Source organism: Podarcis tiliguerta (genome assembly GCF_965153285.1).
Source record: "Podarcis tiliguerta genome assembly, chromosome: 9".
Classification (NCBI taxonomy): domain Eukaryota; kingdom Metazoa; phylum Chordata; class Lepidosauria; order Squamata; family Lacertidae; genus Podarcis; species Podarcis tiliguerta.
In genome coordinates, this window is record NC_139542.1 from 38,033,338 (window position 1) to 38,051,143 (window position 17,806).

At 38.1% G+C, this 17,806-nt stretch overlaps 1 protein-coding gene across 5 annotated transcripts in view; it reads right to left on the reverse strand.

Annotated features, from left to right (window-relative positions):
- LRBA (LPS responsive beige-like anchor protein) overlaps positions 1-17,806 on the reverse strand; it is a 350,444-nt gene that overhangs the window by 289,381 nt on the left and 43,257 nt on the right. For all 5 annotated transcript variants that reach the window (XM_083456976.1, XM_083456977.1, XM_083456975.1 and 2 more), the window contains exons 14-22: positions 16,930-17,098; positions 16,324-16,403; positions 15,140-15,202; positions 13,046-13,143; positions 8,337-8,429; positions 7,706-7,814; positions 6,538-6,619; positions 3,597-3,720; positions 3,143-3,335 (exon numbers count right to left, since the gene is read on the reverse strand). In XM_083456976.1, the coding sequence (XP_083313102.1) occupies positions 3,143-3,335; positions 3,597-3,720; positions 6,538-6,619; positions 7,706-7,814; positions 8,337-8,429; positions 13,046-13,143; positions 15,140-15,202; positions 16,324-16,403; positions 16,930-17,098 (1,011 nt within the window). The remainder of the gene's footprint in view (positions 1-3,142; positions 3,336-3,596; positions 3,721-6,537; positions 6,620-7,705; positions 7,815-8,336; positions 8,430-13,045; positions 13,144-15,139; positions 15,203-16,323; positions 16,404-16,929; positions 17,099-17,806) is intronic.

A 17,806-nucleotide genomic window follows, 5' to 3' on the forward strand; every position in this document is an offset into this window, starting at 1 on the left:
TATCAAACTGGACAATAAAATTGCAATTGAGTTTCTTTGGCTTTTTATAGCAGCCGCATGTATCTTGATGTGTAGCTCTGCAAAACCTAACCAATTCTGCAACACTCGTTTCTTTTACACGCTAGTACTTTTATCAGGAAGCAGTGTTGTAAATTAGCGGTAGATGCAAAAATGAAATAAGGAACATTAATCGCATTCATTAGCACTTTGCATCAAGATGTATTAAACAAAAAAATGAAAGAAAGCTACTCCTGCAACTAAATATAAGATAACATTGTCTCAATACAAGTACTTTGAAATGCTTTAATAAAAAAAAACAAAAATTGCACATCGGTTGCTCACATAGCTTATATCCTTGCGGATCTATCTGAATCCAATAAAAACCATCTGTAACCAATTTTAAATATTTTTAGGAAGGGAAAAAATATCAATTTTCAAGACCCTTTGTCCTCAGAATATCAATAGAGACATTTAATTGAAAATCTTAATGCATCCAGGGAATACCTTGCAAGGATGAACTTGAGATCTGGGTGAATTAACTATCTCAATTCAGCAATCTTGTACACCCTATTTGTGTACTCATCACTCTTTAAGCCCAGTACCAGGTTCCATCTGGCTGATGGGTTCAAATACCTTCCAAACAACATATGCATGCACTAGCCCTTGAAACGCTAAGACAGAAAGGGGAAGTGGCAATTAAACTCAAGGCAGAGCAATGGAGTGCAAGAAAGGCAACAGTCAGTTAGGAAAATACAATTCAACTGAGTAGGATGCGAAGAAACGACAACGTGGCATAAACATGCTCTGCTCCTATTTCACTTTTCTGTTGGGACAGAAAGTCATTCTTTTTACAATATGATAATCTTTATTGTCATTGTCCCATACAGAACAACGAAATTGAAAAACATCTACAACAGACATTCAAAAACCAACAAGCCTGCTATCCCAACTATCCCAGCCTGGTTAGCCCCTAAAAACTCTGATACCCCCTGTTTAAAAAAAACCCCAACACCCTAGAATTGTTGGTAATAGCCTCAAATTTAGAAGTTTCCAGCAGAATTGAAGAAGGGCTCATACATTGATGAAAAGACTAAAAGTAGAGCCAGGGGACACTGAAGCGCAAACTACATGTGATGACAGCAAAACATTTTTTGGGCAGGCACAGATTTTAACCATCACATATATACAGAATGATGGGAATCAAAAATTTAAAAAAGTGAAAGAGCCATGTGGTTGAGGACAGCTGATCTCTCTTCCTGTTCCTATGGCTTCACTTTCCTACTGCTCTCCTCCCTCTACAAAAGGTGAAGCACTTTTCTTCTCATTTGGCTCACTTCCAATGTCAGTGCCTCGGAGGGAGGGGTGGTAGAGGAGAGGGGAGGGGGAAAGGATTTTGGATACCGACTGCTGGAGAAAGAGCTGTGGAGGGTGGTTGGTTTTTCCTCACCTGCAGCCTCGTTTTGCTCTTAAATTGGTTCCCCTTCTCCCTCTTTATTGGAGCAGGGCCAGCTTTAAGCAAATATACCTGAAACTGTCATGTGTTGTTCAAGCTTCCAAGAAACAAGGGTATGGGGGAAAGCCACAAAAAGATGGAGGAAGGCAGTCATGAAAGAGCTAGTAAGGAAAGAGATGGGGAGCAAAAGAAGAAGAAGAAATATGGGGAGCTGGTCATGAAACCAAAACAATTTTTTAGTAAGTAGAAAGCTTAGAATTATAGGAACTGGAAGCATGGAAAAATAACAGCGACAAATTGTAATCATCTACTGAAGCTTTTGAGAGCATGAAATACTATTTTTAGGGATAAATGCATGTTATGAAAATATTTTGATTACACCCAATCTGCAAAGATATGTTTTGCTTTCTGAAAGGCATTACTAGGTCTAGAAAATATGTATTATTCAAACCTGCAGTTTTTGCCCTGTTAAAGACCCACTTCCATTAATATAGCTGAGAAGACCATTTAAAATTTTACCAACCCATATTGAAGCTATGTGCTCATACATCCCTCTCGCGTAAGGAAAGCTCTGTTTTATAGTCAATCTATTAACTGTTGCTACAGTTTCTGTAATTCAGAGATTTCAATGTTTTGAATTCAAGCCTGAATTTCAGTTAAAAATAGCACATATGCTACAAATGCTAGTGTTGTACTTTGAAAAGAGAAAAGACTTGATTATCAACTAGCAGTATCAATGTTATTTCATTATTTTCAATTAAAGCAGTTCTCTCGCTACTTAAAAAAAAGTAATCACGACCTTTGAAAAATAAATCTGTTATTTTACTTATGCTGTCTTCAACTGTACCACACCGATGAATATTGCTGAAATAACCATTTTTATACCTGGATTGTGCGGTCTATACAACAGACATCCTAAAATGCATGCATTGGTGTCTGAGGAGAAAAACGTACCTTTTTTTTTCTTAAGTTGCGCAAGTCCCCATTTGGAAGCTCACCCAAAACAGTATTAAAAATGTTTGGGGGTACCAAAAGGAAGGCACGGCAAAGGAGATACTACAATAGCTATAACAACTTCATTCTAAGATCTTCATTTCAATTGAAGGAAAGTTACCACCGTTTTAAAAAGAAAAAAACAAACCTCGTTCCATTACAATATTGCTATAGCTGCAAAAAATTATCCTCATACTAGGAAACTTGATTTGTTCCTTTATTCACAAAGCAACTTTTTCCCTAGCTCCCTTTCCTCTCTTTGTTTGTCTGGAAAGCAGATTTTGTTCCTGTTTCTTCTTTAGACTTTAGCGATTTGTTTCACAACCACTTGGTGTTAGTAAAGGCCATCTTTTAGTCTTAGAAACAGACAAGGTGCGCCACCTTGTGTTTCAAACTCAAGTAATTCCACTGCACATACATTCCACAATAAAGCCTCATAAAACACATAGTTCTTTGAAATGTCAAATTAAGCATCCTAGTACCAAGCTGTCACATTACAGTTGGCAAGGAGCATGCTTAAACGTATCATTTATATAGTCTGACAAATTTAATTATTCTGTGTTATGAAAATGTAGCTCTTCCCTTATTCTACCTATTCAGATAATGTGCTTCAGCCCTTTTTCTGGGATCACCATGATCTGAGACTTCCTGGGGGAAAATACATAATTAATAATAAATTTTCTTTGTATAACTTACCTTTGAGTGTGTGATTGCAAGCGTATCTACCCAAACACGCCAGCCACCCCATTCGTATTTGACTGCATGGTAAAGTAAAATCCGAAAAATGGCATACACCATTTCAGTTATCTTCTGTTCATCAGCATTTTTGGGATTGAAATAGCAAAGTGAAAGCATCCATTCCTGCCACACAGAGCACTGTAGTAAACTCCTGCAAAATTGTTGACATTGATAAATCGTAAGTTAGAAACGTGCAAACATACTAGAACTCAAGACAGCTTAGGTTTTAAAGGCAAAAAATAAATAAACCAGCATGGAGTGAGCATAATTGGTAATTATCTATATTACCAAATTTATCTATATTTTAAAAGTGAGTTCAGGATTATTTGAAACCAATTCAAAAATTAGTTTAATGTTATTCAAACTGAAGAGTTTTATGAAGCGTGTTGTGTATACACAAGCATCTACTTACCTCCTATTATCTCTGCTGCTATTAAAAAGCTTTATCATATCTGAGAGGAAGACTCTATGGACTTCCAGAGTTTCTGGACTCTGTGGAGAGTTACGTAGCAAGGTTGCAATAACCTTTAGAACCTCTGTAAAAAATATTTTTTAAAAAATAAGAATCAAATAATCTGAAAACTAGATGCATTGTTTCTCATTCTAGTTTCTTCAAGTTACACAAGGGAAATGAAGTTATGTACAGTACTGGAAAACTAAGCAGAAACTGCTAGATCTATTTGTGGGAAAGAAATGGAAGGCTGGAAGATGGGAGAAACTGTGTTGAATATTTGGTCAAGAAGATCCAGATGTTCTCCATGTGCAAGTTTTGTGGAAAATCAAAACAAAACTGGTTCCTAGTATCACACACCTTGCAGTGTCATTTTAAACATGAGAACAAACTGCAGCATTCATACTCAGAAACAGTAAGTCTCTGATGATTGGATGCTGAACTCACACAACAAGGAAGAAAACTCAGTTGTTTCCTGTCCTGTTTGAGTTTACATACACACCTGGCGAACCCCTGTTATTAAATAGGACAAGCTGGGCAGTGATGTGATCCTTTCAAAATAATTCTAATGGGTCTGATTCAACAAGCCCTTCTAGCAGAAAGCAGCACAGTGGGGGGTTTCTCCCCTTCTCTCCACCGTGCTTCCACAAAATTACCTCAGAGGGGTCAGAAGAAGACCCAGAACAGTGCGTGGCAGGAGGAGGGGGGCAATCGTTCCGCCTGGCAGGCTGATGTGCTTGTGCTAATGAAAGGGTTGCCATTGTGCTACATGGAATTCCTCCCTATGTTTCCAAGTATACTTTTCTGCCACACAATGGCACTAATTCAGAGACATGGAAGTGGGACTTTTATAGTTAGTGGTCTGGTCCTGTCCTGTTAGAAATTTCTGGGGAAATGATTCAAGAAACTTAATAATCAACAGTGCTTTGCCAAGAGATCCATTAGTGCTTCTACTTGAATTGCTGGGAAAGGTAGAGTTGGGGAAAGTTTTAAAACCTTTATTTATCATTAACATGTAAAATGCAGGGGGTTGGATGGTTATAAAACTTGAAAAATAGTTTATGGACAGTAAAATATTAATTGGACTTCCTTAAATTTATTTGCTTCTCCTCCTGCACATATGTTTATATGATTGCCTAGTTTTAGTTCCTTTGTTTTCTTCTCCTTAAAATTATTATTTTTTAAATAACAGGACTTAGGAAAGCTAAGAACATTTTTTTCTGTCACCATTCCAAGTTAGTTGCATTTATACAAGTAATCTCCCGAAAAACCACAAAGGATCTGGTCCAATTACTTGCAGAGGTATATTCCTTTGGTAGAAATGCTATCCCAAGCTTAAGCCTTTTTTAAACATTTTGAACTAGTAAGAATAATCATAGTGTGTGTCAATTAACTATTTGCCCTATATCAGAAATACCATTTTGAAAATGAGATGCTACTCTACTACTGAATGTTTAGTCTGTACACAGCCAACTATGCAAGAGGAATCTGGTGCTGTCACATGCAGAGACATTTGTTACTCTGAAGGTAGACTTTTCTGCACAGACACAGTGGACTTGCAGCTAGATTCAGCCGCATCAAGCAAGACACTGATATTCTTATCTAGCAATGGTCAGCAAGGCAACCTAGGCAGGTTGGGAGCTGTGCCCCTAGCTTCCTGACACTGAGAGTGTCTGACACTAACCAAGAGGGGAAGGAGTGGGGAGTTCAGTGTAGGAATGTGGTAAGAGTGTTGGACTGGCTGCACTGCCCCATTTGGAAGCCAGACATCCAACAATACAATGTTGTTGTTTAGTCGTGTCCAACTCTTTGTGACCCCATGGAACGGAGCACCCCTGCAATGTTAATTTAACCCCCTGCAATGTTAATTTAATTAATACATAGTATTAATTATAGGACTCTTGGGAATCCCTTCCAGCTCTGCAATTCTATGATTCTATTAAATAATACTAATAATAATGTTTTTGTTTAGGAAAAAAAATCAGCCAAAAAAGTACAGCAACTTAATATTATAAACCTGTTGCTACAGATTAGCAAGAATTGAGGGTGGTATTCAGCCATGTTTTACTCAGAGCACACCCACTGAAATTAATGGACCTAACTTAGGGCTGAGCAGACGGCAAATCGTTCCATCAGGCAAATAGTCAGATGGAACACAGTCGTGTTCATTCATTTCAATTGATCTATGCTGAGTAACTCCTGCCCACCTAGCAGTTCAAAAGCACCCCTTAGTGCAAGTAGATAAATAGGTACCGCTTTATAGCGGGAAGGTAAACGGCGTTTCCGTGTGCTGCGCTGATGCTGGCTCGCCAGAGCAGCTTCGTCATGCTGACCACGTGACCCGGAAGTGTCTCCGGACAGCGCTGGCTCCCGGCCTCTTAAGTGAGATGAGCACACAACCCTAGAGTCGGACACGACTGGCCCGCACAGGCTGGGGTACCTTTACCTTTACCTATGCTGAGTAAGGCTTAGTTGAATGACTTCAACTCCCACCAGTTTCTGCCAGCAAGGCTAAGAGCCAGGAACACTGGGTGGTGTGGATGCACATATGGAAGAGCACAACTTCCCATCCGTGCAATAAAAGTAATTTAGGAACATTTCTGCTACAGCTTGCACTATACAGTGATGTCATACCAAACTGGATAATCAGATTTGTGGTAGAATCTGAATGGCTGTTAAAATGAAAACTTCCTATCGCTGCTGAACTTTGAAAAAAACTTATCATGCCACACAGCCAACAATCCCCAAATGGTGAGCATTAGATTTCTAATTCTACCCAAACAAATAATTTAAAGAGAGACACAAGTTCCCAGACTAATCCCTAACCCCAATTTGTGTAATTGGTGACTTCAAAGCTACTTTAGAACTGCTTTGGAGCTACTTAAAAGAACATAATGCTTACGAGGATTTTGTATTTTCACTGTTGAATCTGGGTCAGGATGCTGCTTATGTATCACTTGAGTACAAATCTGCTCAATAAGTATCTAGGGGGAAAGAAGGCATTATTATTAGGGCAAAATTCAAATATTTAAAAACACGTTACTCTGATGGGTGCACCTTATAGGTAATGATCCCTCAAAGAGTTATTTCCATCATAAAATGTTTCAAACCGCTGCATATCTCTAGCAGGGCTAAACATAGAAAAGAGTGGATTGAACTGAGAAGAAATGTTGCTTTTAGATGTATAGCAAGCACTAAGAAACATTAGTTACTTTAGAAAATGAGTGTCTAAATAACTGAAGAAGTATGCCCACATCAGGTAACTGATTATTATTTTATATATATATATATATATATATATATATATATATATATATATATTAGTTTTCAATTACAATCCAATAATAGCCTCATTATAACAATACCAAATTATAGTACAATTACTAATGCCAATCATTCAAATACCGAATTATATAATTTAGGTGTCCCCGCCCGCGTGCTAGAATTGATGTTTTGATGATTTTATTTATTTCTGCATTCCAAAATCTTATTAATTTCAATTACATTCCAGTCATAATAATAATCCCTTATACAACAACTGCAATATTAATAACTTCTATCTGTGTTGACACATTAAATTATTTATAAAGCTATAAGCGAGGCATTCAAACTATATCCTTATTCTTCCTGTGTGTGGCAGTTATTCTGTCTGTAGTGTTTCTTCCTGTCCTTGTAAAATGTTATGTCTATCTTTTTCCGGTTGTTGCTGTTATCCATCATGCCTTGGGCGAAGCTGATATCCCATTGTTATTTCAGAAATTTCTTCATTGCTCCACCCCGTGCCCACATCAAGTAACTGAGTAAGCTTAATATAACTTATTCGTTGTATCAACAGATTGGACCAAAGTAACAGACCTGCTTACTGAAGAGTTTTGCAGTCTCATTCTGTGATGTCAAACAGTCAAACATCTGTGATGTCAAACATCCTATGATGTCAAACATCTCAAACTACTGTCACACATGTCAGAAGAGGGGTGGCAAGGCATCACTTTTGGCACAGAAGCCGAAAAGCTCATTTTGCAACAATGTCTACACCACTGGGGTGGGGGGAAGGATTTTAATTCTAGTACCTCAAATAGCACATTATATGTGGTCATGGTTATTAAGCTTGTTTGAAGGGTGAGCCTCTCAGCCAGTAGAGAGAACAGTCCATGTCCAAGCATGATTTCAGCTTTTCTCCTAAAATTATACATAGAGGGGGGAGAAGCACATTTGTTAATTTGTACGTTACATTTCTGAAAAAGTAACTTGATCAAATTTGGACCTAATGTGGTTTTGAGACTGGAATCCCCCTCCCCAGAAATACCCCAATTTATTCTGCTGTTTTAGCTTATGTCTGCAGGGTTTTGGAGGCTATAATTTTAGTCCACTATGATAATCAAAAACAAAAAGCAGAAGCGGGAAAGGGAGAACCTTGAGTCTAATATAATAAAGGGTTGACTTGCCTACAAATTAAGTTCACAAAATAATGAGTTAACAGATACTGATGTGCATAAGACATATTTGTTTCTTCTGAAAATTTGACAGCTACATTTAACAACAGCAAAAATATTTCCAATCCAGTGATAAAACAATTAAGTCTGTTGTTAACTCCCCCTACAGGAGTAACACCAAGTAATATATGCAACCCAGACAAATAATATTTAAGGGCTTGTTTGCCTTTTGTGATTCAAGTTCGTGGGGAATCTACCAAATACTTACTTGGGTGCTAGATGCTTTAAGAAGTACCCCAACACTTTCAGAGCTTGTACCCGAATCCCTTCACTTTTTGATGCAAGAAGTTTATAGACAACACTAAAGAAGAGAAGGGGCAAATAATTCCATGAAATAAGTATGCCTAAAAGTCAATAAAGTGCTTAAGGGTAATTTTAGCTGGATTTGTGCCAAAGAACAGGTAAATGAATAGATTAATGTTTAAAATGACATGACATATATTAATAGAAGATTGATTGGAAATGAATTTAAAAGATAGTATGTATTTAAAAAAATAATAATACTAGCTTTCCAAAACATCAGTTTATAAAGAACACAATCTTTGGGCGAAACAGTATATTTGCTATTCCTTCCTTTCACTCCGTTTGCAGTGTAAGAAAACACATTTATTAGCACTTCTACATTCCAAGTGACAGACTAAAAAGCTCTTAAAGGATTCAGTCTCATGTAAGAGAGAAACTTATGCTAACAGTAATATTTGACATGTGTCCCTTGCTAGTCATTTATGACAGCTTTCAGAAGACGGGGGGAAACAAATTCTGTCATCTGACATCCTTTTCTTTTTTACTCACACACTATGCTTGAAATTATTACATAAAAAGAAGGTTAATTCTATACATATTAGAATCCTAGCAGAGCTGTCTTGTATGCAGTGTTATAGATGTGTGTATTGCCTTTCTGTGTACATAGTTTGGTTTTTAGTCCCTCGGTTTCATCTCTTTAGTCAGATTTTCAAAAAAACCCCACAAAAACCTGGTGTTCGTTTTTATTTAAAAATCATTTCTTATCAAGTGTAAAACAAGCAGGTTATTTTACAACATATGTAAAGACTAAAAGCACCTGCCACCATTGTTTTTTTCATCACAACTACAAGTGACAATTCCCCAACCAGAAAAATTGCATATCCGATGTTTAGCAAAATACTACACAAAAGGAAACACTTATCTGAATTTCTGGTCATCACAAATTGGACAGGAAATTATCATTATTCTGTATGAGTTACTGCTGTGCAATACTACACACACTGCTTAACGTGATTGTGTGTTTTTTCCTCCAAGCCGTAAGAGGAGCACACATGCACCAAGGGAACCATGTTTCATTGTGGAGCCTACCAAATTTACATAGGGTGCCAGATATCAATTGCAGTCACAATTTATATTGTGGCCTTTACTATATTTAAAGAGTGAACATGGTAAGTATGAGCTAGATTAAAATTCGGTTTAAAACTATAATCTGAAGGTTTATATACTAAATAATTGGCTGCAGGCTAGAGAGACCTTGTATATCTGAATCCTTGCTGGCGGAGACTTTTCAACACCACTCTGTCTCTCGTAGACAACCTGCTGTTCCTGCTTTCCTGTGGGAAGCACTAGCTCACCAAGTCAAGCTTTCTAGCCTCTCATCTGATTCTTATGGGAAGCCTCCGTAACCAAGTGAAAAATGAATCTGCTCCTTCTGTCTGCAACAAGCCCAGATGGATTTCTGCTAATTTTCAAAACCAATGGACCTGAGGTGCATCTCAATCAGTAGGTAGAGATATACTTTACTATAAAATTTCAAGTCTATTCAATTGCTTTTTTGTTTAGGAAGACAAAGCTTTGTTCATTTATTTGGCTTTCTTTAACACATCAGGTCTTTATGCAGCGCGAAAGATTCCTGACCCATACTAGTTACAATCATATGACAAGAGGTAGGATGGTATGTTACCATTTTCAGACTACATATGTGCACATGCATCAATCTGCATTACTGAGTTTGCAGATAAAATAAGAACTAAAATGCAACCACAACAAAGTAACTACCTTCTCAGCTAAAATCAAGTGACCTTCACAAGGAAGCTAGAAGCCAGAACAAGAAACACCTATATATTCCAGTACTCTTCAGGTCATGGGTAGGCAAACTAAGGCCCAGGGGTCAGATCTGGCCCAATCGCCTTCTAAATCCGGCCCATGGATGATCCAGGAATCAGCGTGTTTTTACATGAGTCGAATGTGTCCCTTTACTTAAAATGCATCTCTGGGTTATTTGTGGGGCCTGTCTGGTGTTTTTACATGAGTAGAATGTATGCTTTTATTTAAAATGCATCTCTGGGTTATTTGTGGGGCATAGGATTTAGTTGTCCCCCAGTCCCCCCAAAAAATAGTCCAGCCCCCCCACAAGGTCTGAGGGACAGTGGACCGGCCCCCTGCTGAAAAAGTTCACTGACCCTTGCTTTAGGTGCTTTGATGGTTATCTTATTTACTTGATTAAAATGTGAAATTATCAGTTACTGATCACACATATAGGGAGCAGAAGAAGCTGGGGTTTTTTAGCCAAGCTGATTTGCAGATAGGGTAAACTAGGTAAGTACTTTTTGAAAAGTTTTCTTGCACCAATCATTCCCACTGGAATTCTTCTTCTTTGAGAACAAGTTTAAGTTAGCCAGATATTATAGATCATATTGATATGTCCTGCACAGGTGAATGATTCAGCTCAAAACAGCTGTATACAATTCACAGTTTTATTCTGACTTAGGTACTTCTTAGCAGATGCCAAGAATATTTTTTTTCCTGTCCTAAGGAATGAATGTCATCTAGTGTGAGTGCACTAAGGAGAGGAAGAATAGGCAGAAGTGATAAACCATTCATTTGCAGCCACTTTTACCAAACTGATCCAGCCTTTGGAGAAGCAATTTTAATAAGATGCAAAGACTGTGAATGCTCTCATAAAGTTTGCTATCAGAACTGATCAACCAGACCTGCTGTGATAATGCTATTATTAATCTCAAATACAGCAGACAGGCAATTTTTGAGGAGCTCCGGATAACCAGACACAGCAACATGCATGCTATATACCTCTCTACAGATGAACAAATCTTTGCAAAGTGACATTTTGTCTGGTACTTCCCAATGCACACAAGTAAGGGAACCCTCCCCCCTAATGCTTTGTTCCTGGGTAACAGTGTCAACAGCTCATTGGAAGATGGAAATATACTGAAAAGGAGAGCACAGAGTCCATTAATAAAAGGGCCCTTAAAGGAGTAACAGTCTGCAGTATCTTAACTCTCAAATCTCTTTCAACTGACCTTTATTTCCAAACTACAAATATTTAAAAACTTTTTTTGCACATGTTTAAGTATAAAGAACACTTAACTAGCCATATAGCTACATGTTAAGAATGTAAAGAGAGGAGACTTCTTACCATACAATTACATCAAAGCTGTATACATTTTTAAATAAAAACACACATCAACAAACGGGAAAATAAGTGATTTCTCACAGCAAACTAGCTGCGCACATACATTTACCCTATGCTAGCTAATAAAAAAGGATTGCCTTTTCCCACTTAAGTAAAAGCAAAGTAATACATAGGAGACCTCATATGATATTCATTATTCTGAGTGTTTTATTAGTTTCCAGCACATACCACATTACCATACAAATGATCACAACAGCCAGCACCACAAAAAAGTAGCCGTAAAGAGAAGGAGAAAGCAATTATGAACAAGATCAGGTGACTCTTGAGGCAGGAAAACTTGTAATGTGTAATATGATATAACCCAAGGTTAACCAATAGTTGTGACAAAACATATGAAATGAGAATGCTTCTTTTTATACAGCAAATGAATTACTGCTCCCAAAACTGTTCTAACAGTAACTCTCTTATTTGACTCTATGTTTGCATTCTCTCCTGGCATCAACTCTGAATTAATTTTAAGTGAGAAAAGGTCCAACGCTGTGGCCACCCACGGAGCCATAAACTAAATGGTGACATTTTCAAACCAAACTGGAGTACGAACCTCCAACTAATATAAATAGTTGAATGCACAAGTAGGAGGTGGATAAAAATTCAACACACAGTGCTGGCTGAAGGCACACACAACTTTAATAAAACACATCAAATGAACAACAACTGTCTGCCATTTAATTAGTATGGACTCAAGTATGGTAGCACAAGTTTGAGTGGTGCTCAGCCAGTCTACTGAACAGAAGGTTAAGGAGGTGTGTGGCATTAAGCAGAAGCAGGCAGCTCAAGAACCACTGCTTTATGCACATCCTTTCTGGCACAGACTGAACCTTTACCAGTTTAGGTACACAAAGCCCCAAAGCCCCATTTTCTAAACAGATGGCCCTACAATGACCAGCTGGCACACCCCACCAAGAGTAAGTGGGCAAGAACCCTCTGCAGTCAACAGATGCTTCACCCACAATAGACAGCTTGAGCCCAAACTACACATCACGTTGGCCTTACTTTGAAGGCTTTCATGGGTACCCCAGGCTCTGAGTTTTCATTTAAACAAAAAACCCATGGTATGTAAATCAAGAACAGAGTTTTGTTGCAGATAGTGGTTTGTGTGGAATGAGAGAAAACCCACATTTGGATGACACGCTAAGTCAAAACATGGCTTAGCTCACAGCAGTACAGCAGTAGCAGTCACAATTTTCTCTATGGCAGCCCACATGCTTGCATATTCACATGGCTTGGGAGACGCCCAATATTAATAGCTCCTCCTATCGTAAATTTGGAGTCATTACACATTTGCCTGTAATATGTTTACACAATGCCACCACAACATTAACTTTGCTGAGGAAATCAGAGGAAATTACTCTGCAATGGAGACTCTAACGGTATCCAAGTCCAAGTAGGACTTCCAGTAGCAAACAAAATGATACGAATACTCTTATTGATGGCTATTTTGACTGAAATGTAACTCTTACCGTAATCCATTCCTCTGATCAAAGGCTGGGATCATAGAGCTGGGGTGCTCTGACATCAGGGCAACAAGTAGCTGTAGGACGTCCATTAAATTGTCATCCTGTTAAATATAAATGGAGATCCACATTCATATAATCATTGAATTATCAGTGCAGTCTTCCAGATAAAAGAATATAGGATTGTAATCCAAATCAACTTTGTTGAAGACAAAGAGAGAAAATACATAAATAATAAAAATATTGGATAAATATATGTGACTGGGGGCATGGGGACTACCAAAAAAGCCCAGTAAGTTTGAACCAGACTTCAACTTTTTGCCAATTCTCTCCCCACACCCCCTCCCACCATTTCCCACACTGCAAAGGAGGCTATTCCAGCCTTCTATGGGAGCTTTTAATCTGGATCCAGTTCATTGCCAGGACTGCTTAACCTGAAAGAACAACTGGACAACCCTAACAAGAACTCAGAATTCACAAAACAGTACACCTACCCTGTGAGAAATGGGGCATTTTTATTTTTAAAAAATGCATGAACAGTAGCTATCTAGTTTTATTTACACACACGCATGCACACATACATGTCAGGATCTAAAAAACCCCAAACAAATTGGTATCTTTCAACAAAAAACACCACCATGCTACATAGCGAACCAGTTTTGAAACAGAAAAGAACTTCAAAAGCAACTTTAATATAGAACAAGTGGAGTGGAGGAGATCCCACCAGGAATACCCGAAACTCTTAGCTATGCCTAAAGTAGTTATTTGGATTCCAGCCATTATATACCAGCTTAAGGGCCCACCAGTTTTGATAAATAGGGAATAGAGAGTTGATGTCAAAGGGAAAAAATTACACAACTTCTGGATTTCAGCTTTTGTAAATTCCACTGGTATCAATGAGTCAGCCATGAATAACTACGTGCAAGGCTGTTCTTGCTGAGTTTAACCCTAACTCTGAAATCACGTATGTGAAAAATGTCCCAGTGGATAATTGGAAAAATCAAATACACAAACTATTTCAAGGCTGCAATCCTGAATTTGCAAGTTAGGCTCTGTTTAAGGTTTCTTTCAGTGTGAAACTGTTTTTTATATATAGCAATCACATTCGGATCTCATGGTTTACATAGGATATTGAAAACAGCATTTAAATAAGAAATCAATGGTGTACAGAAAATGTAACTTGCAAGCTGTTTGGCAATATATTTTTTTAAAAAAAATGGTACTTCCATTACAGAAATAATAATTTCTTATTACAATCCAGGAATAGGTTAAGAAATGGAAAAGCAATAAAACACACTCCAAGAGGTAAAATGACATTGGCTGTTTTTTATGCAAAGTAGGCAACCATCAAAAATCCTTATTTACATATTGCAATTTTGAGTAAATAATGTATTCTCCAGATTTGTTTAATTTTTAGGTACTGCCCAGAAAGTCATTTATTGAATCTCAAGGAGGCAGTTTTGTTTTCAAGTGCAATCTCCCAGCATAAATGCAGCTATAGGTGAAAACACAACAGAGGGGGAAATCTATACTTCTCAAAGAAAAATTCAATTAATTCTTTATTCTACCCATTTCAAGCACCCTGAAAGAAATTAGTTTGGTTAGATTTATGTTCCTATTTCCCAACTCTTTGATGTTACATCTGGCATCAAGCACTTGCCTGGCGCTAAAATATGAAGATGTAGATATCCCCATGGTAATGTTTATTTCCAACTATGTTTACAATCTTTGCTTAGAGTTGATTAGTGTGTTTATTTTAAAATCCACATTTAGAAAGAATTATTTTACTTAAAAAACAAGATGGGAGGAAAATTACTTGAACCACATAAAACAGCTTTTTATACATACAGCTTTGCCATCTGTTTTCTACACCAACTCTCCCCAATATATCAGTTCAATGAACTGAATAGGAAACTATCAGAACTTATTACGTTAATGAACTTCAGTGCACCATTGAACAGGTTTCTTAAATCATCACTCACTATTTGTAGTTTCCACCAACAGTTGATTTTATGCTTCTTATTTAAAGCCATCTTGTGGCGAGAAGGGCTATTTTGTTCAAACAGTTGTTGGAAGCAAAACAGTTAAAATTAAGATTACCTCATGCATGGTGAGGAGATAGTTGAGGATGCCCTGTAGTTCATCTTCTTTTACTCCATGATCCTTAAAATATAAAATAAAATAAGTACCATAACACAAAGAAGCCATGCATATAAAGCATCTTGAGCTACTTTATGGGAAATCATACACAAATGGAATTAAGTAAATAAAACCTAACAACGGAACACAAAGGGTACATTCTAGAGAAATGCCTGTGAAATCAACAGGATTCACAAACAGAGAACTTTTCCAGGTTTGCACCACAAGATATAAACCCTCCAGGAACTGTTCCTACATATTCTCCATCGTTTTCATGCATAGCCTGTATATTATTCTTTTAGATCTCAGCCCTTTAGCCACTTTGTCATGAATGACCCTATTAACTGTCAGAAGTTGTGATGGCAGTTGTGGTCTAAGTTAAAATAATAATAATTTATAGCTATAATTAAGGATGTGGCACGACTATCACACAGGCCTGTACCTCCTAGAAATTAAGCAATTTACAGAAGTATTGTTTGCCAACTGAATGTACAATCCTTTTCCACACAAAAAAGCAACCTCTAGTTTTACCACCATTCACAATAAGTGCTTTTCCTATGTAATACCATGGCTCACGAGGCAAGATCGTCAAAATTATAGTTCACTAAAACTAAGCAATTTGCTAGGCCTCAGCTCCAGTACAAGATCTGAAACCCAAATAGCCCCTTCTTCCTCCTCTCTTGGAAGAAGTCCATCCAGGTTGCCACCATCACCACCACCTCCGTTCTGCTCAGCACAGAAGAGTTCTTTGCAAAATAATCAGCCTTCAGGGGAAGAACAGGATCAGCCTGACAGGAATTTTATTTAAATGTTTCTGTTCTAGTGTTTTGATTGAAAAGACCCAAGAAAGTTATCTATCTCAAAATTATTAAAACGAAAGACTCCTGTAGACCCCCTTGACACTTAGTTGCCATGACCAAGAAGGCCCTGTAAACCTTGAGTGCCAGAGAGGGATGCATCTGTACTAAGAGAAGGAGATAAAAAAGTTGCTGCAACTTACATTCTCTTCTCGGTCCCTCACCCACCTTCCCAGCTAGCCAGAGGTGTCAGGTCTCTTTCCTCCCTCTCTGGGATAAGCATTGCTTAAGCTTCAGCACAATGCAAGATACACTGCAGAACCCAGCCCCAATTTGTAAACTGCTTACCTTCATTACTAACTGCTTAACGAACATCAGCAAAAAGGCTCTCAAGGAAAAAATTTCTTTCTGATTGGGTCGTGGTCCATCTTAATTTAAAAGAGACATGTTATACACTTCACAGCTTGGTAATAAGTTTGCTATTAATATATTAACTCTGAACATTAAATCATCCTCCACCTCCACCACCCAAAAACAAAAACAAATTGAGAATACACATGAGAAGCATCATGAGATTTACAGGAAAACATCTGCTCACACTTCTCTGGATCCAACCCCCAGTTAATAAGCTTGTTCTGGATCTTCCATATGCACCTGGCAAGTATTTTCTGTACCTACTGTTGTATTTTCACCTAGCTACCTCACTGAAAAGGACACCAGTATTAGCCTTTCCAGTGAAGTGGCAAGACCCTGTTACACTTTATTAGGTCACCTTTTCCTTTATAAACACCTCCATATCTCACATAATGGAACAGGTCTCTATGGATCCAGGAAAGGGTAAGTTCTCACTACACACAACAAATTCTGCCCCTACCAAGATCCACAACATTATAAAAACCCCTGTGTGATTGTTGTGGTATACTTTTGATGAGTAGCATTGGACTTTTCACATACCTAAACCTTTTGGAATAATTCCACTGCGATCTTGAGGATTCACCACCCAGTAGTAGTACTTCAATGTGTGCATAGCCAGTAGAACTGTTCCTACTCGTCGAATTGCATTGTATATATTGGCTGTGCCAATGAATTCGGTAGATAAGTAAGTGTACAGGATCAACTGAACCTGTATCAGACAATTGAGAATAGAAATAGGTTATATAAGATGCCATACACATGGCAGGGTGAACCACAAGCAAGTAAAGGGTGGGTAATTCCAGCTAGTAAGCCTACAATACTGCACTCAGTGATGCTTACTTTTTGGTAGACATGTACAGTAAGTTTGCAATGTACACAGGGGTTATGTTCTTTCTTATTTAATAGTATTTGGTTTGAATTGTGTAAAGGTAAAGGGACCCCTGACCATTAGGTCCAGTCATGGCAGACTCTGGGGTTGCAGCGCTCATCTCGCTTTATTGGCCAAGGAAGCCGGCGTACAGCTTCTGGGTCATGTGGCCAGCATGACTAAGCCACTTCTGCTGAACCAGAGCAGCGCACGGAAATACTGTTTACCTTCCCGCCGGAGCGGTACCTATTTATCTACTTGCACTTTACATGCTTTCGAACTGCTAGGTTGGCAGGAGCAGTGACCAAGCAATGGGAGCTCACCCCGTCGCGGGGATTCGAACCACCGACCTTCTGATTGGCAAGAACTAGGCTCTGTGGTTTAACCCAAAGCGCCACCCACATCCTAGAATTGTGTAGCACTAGGTTAAACAGGTGACTAATAAATATACATAATAAATAAAAAGAAGCTAAGTAAATTCATGAGTAAAGGAAATATTCCCTTAGAACGTGGGTCTAAGATGTCTACAAGACCTTAGATACTTTCATG